Raw genomic sequence first — 9,001 nt, 5'->3', positions numbered from 1 at the left:
GTTATAAATTTTCATTCAGCAGTTTTGGTTGTATTTGAAATATCATTTGAGTAATGTTATCAAGTGAAATCCTTTCTTAATTATGTATTAATGTTTACTAAGTGATTATATTCATTATAAATTTGTGTTTATTAGTTGATAAGTGATTATATACATTATTAAGTATATATTAACTGATAAGTGAGTTTCTTATTATCAAGATGGTATTTATATTCAATTGTGCATTTCTTATTTTACCTCATTGCTTTCTTAAATGTTTGTTAGTAATTAGTTATTCATTCGAGTTAACTTTGCATTTGTGTTTATTTTTATTTGGATAATTTGATGTTATTAGATACGTTTTAAAATCCAATTCATAATTTTAATTCAGAGGTATGTTTATGTTTTCATATAAACATTACTCTTACGTTGGGGGTGTAGTGATTGGATTTTGAAGCGTTAAGAAAATAAACGTTCATAGATGGCGCTAGGCAACTAGCGCGAGTGTAATTCAAAGAGTGATGTCATTCGAATGTTGGCTCTTGGTGGAGAAGGAGTTACTGAGCAGAGTAACTCGAACGAATCTGAAATAAATCTGTTAAGTTTTCTATTTGCCTAATTTTTTTCAAAGCACTCACGAACCAGCCACGACAGTATGTAATATTTTTAAATTATTAATAATAATTTTTTTACAATTTATTTTAATCAGAGAACTATATATTCATCCGTTGTATATATATCTATCCTGGTATAAAATTCACTGAATATCAGTACAAAGAATGTATTATATTCGTAATGCAATTTGATGAATGATAATTCCTTTTAAATAATTTATTAAACAAATTTTTCTATTACTTATAAAATCGTATTGCGAAATTTTTTTAAAGTTTATTTTTTATCAAATTCTATTTTCTGCAAACATTGCAGATTAAAATAGAAGTTCTCGGTTCTCAGAGCGAAAACCAAATTCTTAGTTGAAAAACCTCATGGCAATTGCCCTGTGTCGACAGATTTATTACTTGATTGATCAGTCAGTACTATTCAAAATCCCCGGTGTTTAGGGGGACGTGATAGTCGAGACGCGGGAAAGTTTACCCCCTGTTGTTAATGGTCGGGGGAAAGCAAAAACATACCAGGCCGGTTTACGAACGTTCTGCGAATTTCTTTTCTAGCAGATTGTGTTCAACCTTTATCTTGACTGAAATTTTATTTGACTTTATTTTGAAAATTCTTAAGCTAGACAGCAGGCGCTCGATGGGTTAAACTGGCCTTTGGGACGTGTTATCGAACTATTTGAAGGCAAAGACAGCGTCGAACGAGTTGTCAAATTACGTGTGCCTAGTGGAGAAATTATTCGTCCAATTCAGCGAATTTTCCCTTTGGAAATAAATTCTCTTGATATGCCCAAAAATGTACCTAAAAATGTTGAAGATGCTTCTGATATCATTGATGATGCTGATTATGTGAGCACTGCTTCAAACGAGCCAACTTGTCAATCTGAGGCTTTTCCTAAATAACAATTACAGACTGTGAAAAAACGCGGTGTGGATGACGAATTGTTCCAGTGAAACGATTGGACCTGTAAATTAAATTAATTACTTTAATACCATTATTTATTATTAGTTAATGTTGTACCAGCATTCAGTAATACACAAATTGAAACTAACTTCAAATTACTAAAAAACGCTGGATCAGCAGATTCTTTTGACTCGTAAAATAAGATAGGATCTTTTATCACAAGTGAACACGTTCAAATTATGGGTAAATAATATCTTAATTACTTCAAAGATACTTTTACTCTTTCAAATGAAAAACTCGTATTTATATAACGAACACTCTTTATTCACAATATTTACAAGAAAGAAGTAGAAGTTCTAGTTGTTCTCTTTCTCTTTTAGGACAAGAAACTCCGAAGATGAGTTGTATACAATTTCGCTCACGGACGCGACAGTTAAGATGTATTTGTAGTGATCGTACATCGCAATCTTACATTCATGTTATTCTAAAGCGCCACCTATCTACTTTCTCTAATACACTCTATATTAATACTTCGCCCGGGAAATCCCCTTTCTATGTATACGTAGGCTTTTGTATTCTGGTTTACATACTGGACTGCAAACCACAAGGTCCCAGGTTCTATTCTAGCACATACCATACTGCCAAATTGGTGACGTCGGACAATGAACCTTCAACCTTCGTACAGCTGTTGTGGCGCCATCTACCCACAACCAAAGTCATCAGACTCACTTGACGCATCAATCAAAAGTCGCCAGACTCATTTGGCGCAGCAGCATCGGCAATCACTCACCCACACACACTCGCTATTCAACTGGGTAGGCCCATTAAAACAACAGCTACTAACAAATACATCACCACTCAACAGTCATATCGTTCGACTCACTGGAGGGACAGTACTGTGGTGAATAGCATAGAAGACAGTTAACGACTACACTGCATGAGCGTACGCTTTTGTATCCTGGTTTTGTTACTGGACTGCAAATCACAAGTTCTCAGGTTCTATCCTAGCACATCCCGTACCGCCAAATATTGTATATTATCTTCATATATTGCATATTATTATTTCATTGTATTAAGTATATTTATTGTTTTCATTTTGTATTACTTTAGGCAAATTTCCACTAAATACAATTATTTTGTTGCCAATTTTAATAAGTTGTATAATTCCTGTATCTGTTGCATCTTATTCCAACATGGAATCTGGCAACCCCGTTTTGATATAAGTGGAATAGCGTCATGAATAAACTGATCCGAAAACGAAAGTAGAGTTCTCTGTCATAACATATGAGTTTTCATTGTTGACGTAAATATGTTGAGTTTATTGCAATGAAAATTTTATATTAAAATTTCATTCAAACTATACATGTTAAAATTTTAAGATTCTGTAACAATCATTTCTTAATGCAATGTTTTCGAAATTTTTAATGGACAATGTCAAGATTCCTCTTAATTTTAAATTAAAATTTAGGTAAGAATTTTTTTTAAAAAGGCCCGAAATGGACATCCCTACTCTCCATTGTAAATCTGAGACAAATTGGTAATATTATGTTTATTGATCTCTCTCTCTCTCTTTCTCTCTCTCTCTCTCTCTCTTTCTCTCTCTCTCTCTCTCTCTCTCTCTCTCTCTCTATATATATATATATATATATATATATATATATATATATATATATAATATATATATATATATATATATATAATAATTGTTGAATGTATAAAGTGAAATTTTCATATTTTTCCAGATTCAAGTTATGGTTATTTAGTCAGGATATAACAAAAATTTTTGCAAATTCAGAATAGTTTAATTTCCAAATGAAATTTATTTTCAGAAATGCACACAAACTTTGAATGTGAGTCTAGAAAAATTATGGTTTTAATGACCATATTGTATACATTAATGAGTTGTGAAGCAAAACATTTAAAACAAATTACCTGTCAGAATATGTGGTGTTGTTTACAGTTTATTGATAATTACCTTAGAATGCAATTTGCTTTCACATTTAAATTCTAAAGACATTTTTGGAACTTTTCCCCCTTTCATCAAGTATGGTCTTTATTATTACTATAATTTATTGCATGCATAGCATTATTTTTTACAAGATTGATGTATTAATTGTTACATTTTAAAAGAAAAACAATTTGTAAACTAAGTACTTTTTCATCATGCACTATAATGCAGCTTTAATCTAAGTTTGATGTCAGATTCTGTTAACTGATTAAAAAGATGCTTGCAATGAAATATTCATTTTATATTGTATGGGAAATACGTAAGATTTTTTTTTTTTCTTTTCAGATTTCATTGAGATTTTACAGAAGATTTTCTTAAAAATAATTCCTATTCCACGTAGAAATTTATTTTAAACAATGTCAGAACCTACTGATTCAAAACTCGTAATTCCATTCATGCCATCACTTTTCCACTTTTCTGTGGTAAAAGTAGCTTTAATATTGTCCAAACATATTGATGCCATAACTGGCTTTATACTCTTTAAAGAAATGAGGCGATTAGGTCCGAAAAAGTTTCATGAAGCTAACTATAACTCTAAGATAAATAAAGCAAAGGAAAAGTTACTTATCGTTCCTGCACATTTAAGAGAGAATGTAGTACAGGCAATTCTAGGCATGGATGCTGCTGTTACAGAATGGCATTCAGACCATGAAGGTTTATGGCGTTTAAAGAATATAGAGGAAATCTTTCAATGGAAATCTGATGGGGCAATTGACAGAATTAAAACAATGCAGCAATTGGTTCTAAAAAATGATGTTGATATCGTTTGGAAGTTTTATTGGGCATGCAGTTACTTTTTGGAAGAAAGTATACAGACTTTGTGGGCAGAAATGAAGGTATGCGATAGATGGTCAATACCTGGTAATCCCTTTACACGATTTTGGGTTAGAAGGATGCAAGATGGATGTGGGGTTCAATGGATAAAGAACATTCCAGAATACCTACAGCTTTCTGAAGAATATCCCAACTGTACCTTTGGTGCATTTTTTCCTTTCTTGCAGCTGCAAGAGAGGGAGAAGTTTCTTTCCTCTATAACAAAGACTACAAATGATGATTTTCTTTTATGTATGTATGGAGCAACTAAAGAAGAAGAAGAGCAAATATTAAAGATGGAGGCTTTCAAACTCCTTGTTGTCTATTTGAATTGGCCGCTGCAAAATTTCTTTCTACAAATAGTGGAAAAGATGTGGCCATTTATTGATTATCCTGTTTTTGAAAAAGTACTACATACTATATTCTCGTACAAAGTGAAGAAGCAAGATTTCGATTATGAACAACTTTTGGTGGATATGTTTGCAAAAAGTCCAAAGGACTTCAAAGAAAAGGCAAATGCAAGCCAATATCTCTCTCGCCAAATTTATTTCTGTTTTGAATCAGTAAGGATGAGGAAAAAACGTTATAATGCCAATTTAAAATTAAATTCAAAAAAGAAAAGAAATTAATTACATGCTAACTGGCTGGTATTGGATATGGTGATAGCTGTTTAACTAACTCTTTTTTTTAAAAGGAGATGAAGGATGCACCGTAGATATGGGGTTCAATGGATAAAGGATGCTCATAAATACCTTGATCTTTATGAACGATATCCTACGTATACCTTCAGTGCATTCTTTCCGTTCTTGCAGCCACAAGACAGGAAGAAATTTCTTTCCTCTATAACAAAGACTACATCTAATGATTTACTTTTCTGTGTGTGTATAGAGCAAATAAAGAAGATAAAGTGTAAATATTTAAGACAGAGGCTCCCAAACTCTTTCTTCTCTATTTGAATTGGCTGCTGCAGAATTTCTTTCTGCAAATGGTGGGAAAGATGTGGAATTTTATTGATTATCCTCTTTTTGAAGAGTACTACTTACTCTCTTCTCATACAAAGTGAAGAAGCAGGATTTTTATTATGAACAACTTTTTATGGAATTTTGGGAAAGAAGCCCAAATCACTTCAAGGCAAAGGCATGCTGGTAACTCTCCCTCAAAAGTAATTTATGTTTTGATTCAATAAGGATAATGAGAAAACATAACTTTGATGAACCTGTCAATTCCAATTTAGATTCAAAAAAGAAAAGAAATTAATTATATGCTAACAGGCCAGCATTGGATATGGCAGTAACTGTTGAACTAACTCTTTTTGCTAAAATAATGTCTTTTTTTAAATGTAAATAAGATAATCTCCTTGTATATAATGCAATACAAAGTTTTATATCATACATGAAATAATAACTTTTGGCATTTGTTTGTTAAGTGTTCAAAGTTTTAGAATTGACTTTTTTTCATATTGTGTGAAAAAAAAATTTCCACTAATTTAATATGTCATTTTTTTTATTCTATCTTGCTAAAAATTGCAGTAATAAAAATTCCATTATTAAATACGTTCTTATATTAAATATGTATGATTGCCTTATGTTTTAAATGTCATGATGATAGTTTATAGCAATATTACTTTGGAAATTCGACTGCATATAATATTGACATGAATGATATTTGGCAGCATTGAAGGTTGTGTTAAGCATTACTCTATTTATTTCACTGAAAGAATTCCTTTGTTTTTGAAAAATAGAAAAGCAAATTTCGAAGAATAAATGTATAAAAGATTTATTTTAAATATTATCTTTTGGTTTGTCCAAGACAATATTTGTGGTACTTGGTTTAACAAATGAAAGATATTAATTATCGGTTTGAGTACATATTTATGTATTTTTATTCTTGAAATTTATGAAAATAAGTCACTCTTCACACCAATTTAGTAATGGTGCATTTTATTATCTCATCCACTATTTTATGGTCAATATTAATTATTGATGTCTTACAGAATTGATTTAAATCTTAGATAATTGAAAATTTTGCATGATTTTCGATATAAATTATATTACATGATTCTCATCTGCTTTGGGAAGAAATGCCCTGTTTTTGATTACAGATAAAATATTTTCTTTATGCATGCTAGTAAAAATTGTATAGATAAATTTGGATTCAATTTAATTCAATTAAACATAATTCTAGATGTGTGAGCTTTATTCTAAAATTATATTTCATTTTTTTTATTGCTCATGGCTTTTTTTTAAACTATGTTTTCTGTGCTGCAATTTTTTAAATTTTAAAGGAATGTATGATTTTTTTTCCTCTTTTTAATGGGATATATGTTTTTATACTAATTTGATAACTAGTATAATAATCATTTGATTATGTAAGTATAATATTTTTAAAGGAATTTAAAAATATTTATTTGTTTAGTATTAAGAGATTCTTTTCACTGAGTCAAACATACAGAGATTTCACTCTCATAAGTACTTCAGGAAACTCATTTAATGGGACTGCTGTGGTTTGAAATAAGGTTTGTTTTGAGACCTAAAGTTTTCAGTTTTTAAATTCAGTTCCAAAGAATTATTTGAAAACATGTGTGATGTATGTAAATATATTGGATACAATAGTCTTGCTGATGTGCTATGAAAATTTTGAGAATGATTCTGACTCTAATAACAACCTTGTTATATAATCCTGCTGTTGTGTGTGGGTCCATTTCGACACAAAAGCTACTTAATTTTGTAATTAAATTAAAATTAGCATGGATATTATGCTGCATATTTATAAATGTGGTCAAGATTTATTCTGTAAAATATGTTAGTATTTTGTTGTGATTGCAATATAAGCTTATTTGTCAAAAGAAAAAAATAAAATGTTTACATATACTATGTTTGCGTCCTTTTACACCTTTATGTTAAAATGCATTGATTTAAAAAGAAAAAATACAATTTTCTCTTTTGTAATATGATGAATACATATATTTAAAGTTTGAAAATATATTTATTATTAATATATAATATAATTATATGTATATTTATAATATTTATTTTATGGTTACATCAGAGTGCATAGCGGCATGAAAAGGGCTTAAAAAGTACTTGAATTTGAAAATCATTTTTAAGTGCCTTAAAAGTGCTTAATTTTCTTGAGAAGTGCCATCACGTATTAAAATAAAATAAAATCCCCCTCTGGCTTTCTTCAACAATGTATACTGTTGTTTATTGAAATATTGGGAAAGTTATGCCGATGAGGCAATGTAAAATGTGTACTATATCATACTTGTTGTGACTTCGAAAAACGTTTGATCTTCAGTAGAATTAAAAAATTCTGAAATATTGCTTTAGCTATGTCTGATAAATATATGCTTAACCTTTATATGTATTATCAAAGAAAAATACGCAGATTTGTGCAACAGACTGAAAATATAAATTTTGTGCCTCAAAGAGATTTAAAAATGCTTATGAGAAGCCTCTTTAGTTCGTTACACTTTTGATCATTATTCTCTAATATTTCATTTCTGAGCAATGTTTTGATCAACTTATTAAAGGGATTTACTATAAAATGTATATTAAATTCTTACTCATTGCGTTAGTCTTTGCGTAAAATCCAAATATGATGAAATTTTAACTTTAAGCCATAGATTTTCAAGGATTGTGATTTCTTTCATGGTGTTTTCTTTATTGTTCCACAAATTGTTATTTGTTGGATCAATCTTGAAAAATTTTAGTTTTTGTATGTATAAAAATTTTTTTTTAGATCTGGTACTTAAAATTTCAAAAAAGACTTCAAAACTATTATTACTATTATTCTTTAGGGTTAAGCTTCTATTATATTTCACGATTTTTGTTTTTTCTTTTTTTGTAACTCATACAGATATATATATATATATATATATTCCCATTGAAATCTCTACTCTTAGAAATTTGCCCTTATTGAGAAATCGTTGAAGTTAGGAATGTGAAATGTTGCAGGAAGCTGCTTCTGGGATGTTAAAAACTCACTAAGCACGTATTTTTTGAAATTTTAATTAGAAGTTTAATTTAAAATTAAAGACAGGATTTATTTCTTTCATATCATTAAAGCATATTATTGAATAAAAAAAATTTTTACACCGTTTTAATGGTTTAAAGAGGTTTTTTAAATTCCAATTTTACTTTAGTGAATGCTTTTTCTTTCTTCCTTTCTTTCTTTATTATTATTTTTATTTTTAAAATTTTTTGCAAAATTAATCTTGTAAACGATTTGTAATAATGATTTTTTAAAATAAATTTTAAAATGTCATTTCTTTATTGAATTGTTGAGTAATGTTAAACGTGTTTAACGTTATGATTAAAATTTTAAGGCAATGCAGTATTTAATCTCGCACTAACTTTAAAAATTACTATTTAAAAAAATGCATTAACTGTCATTTATTATTTTAAAATTTTCAAACAAAATTCAAAACTTTAAAGCAATTCATGGAATAAAATTTTTCACTTGATAAATGTTGTGAAATTTGAAGGCAATGTAGTATTTAGTCTCGGATTAGCTTCAAGAATTACTATTTTTTAAAAAAATTCATTAACTTTCATTTTTTTATTTTCATATTACTTCTAATGTTTTTTATCTTCGTGAATTTGTTTCCATTACTTATGAAAAATAGGAATTGTGAAATCATTTTCATTTCTTCCCAAAATATATAATCACATTTTTCTTACT

At 29.0% G+C, this 9,001-nt stretch overlaps 1 protein-coding gene across 2 annotated transcripts; it reads left to right on the top strand.

The window, feature by feature from the left end:
* The first annotated feature begins 2,722 nt into the window (after nt 1-2,722).
* LOC129960225 (uncharacterized) lies at nt 2,723-7,181 on the top strand. 2 transcript variants are annotated; one of them, XM_056073476.1, is made up of 2 exons: nt 2,723-2,800; nt 3,791-7,181. In XM_056073476.1, the coding sequence occupies exon 2, from the start codon at nt 3,862-3,864 to the stop codon at nt 4,945-4,947; it is 1,086 nt and encodes a 361-aa protein (XP_055929451.1). In that variant the 5' UTR covers nt 2,723-2,800; nt 3,791-3,861; the 3' UTR covers nt 4,948-7,181. The 2 variants fall into 2 exon arrangements, with proteins under 2 accessions (XP_055929451.1, XP_055929449.1); XM_056073474.1 differs by having other exon boundaries at nt 2,729-3,034.
* Nucleotides 7,182-9,001: the final 1,820 nt, after the last annotated feature.

The sequence above is a fragment of the Argiope bruennichi genome, chromosome X2 (genome assembly GCF_947563725.1).
Source record: "Argiope bruennichi chromosome X2, qqArgBrue1.1, whole genome shotgun sequence".
Classification (NCBI taxonomy): domain Eukaryota; kingdom Metazoa; phylum Arthropoda; class Arachnida; order Araneae; family Araneidae; genus Argiope; species Argiope bruennichi.
The sequence above is the reverse complement of the archived record's forward strand: the minus strand, read 5'-3'. Positions and strand labels throughout refer to the sequence as shown.

Bases quoted from the DNA above. Each gene is read 5' to 3' on its own strand.
- LOC129960225 (XM_056073476.1), top strand. From the start codon at position 3,862: ATGTCAGAACCTACTGATTCAAAACTCGTAATTCCATTCATGCCATCA.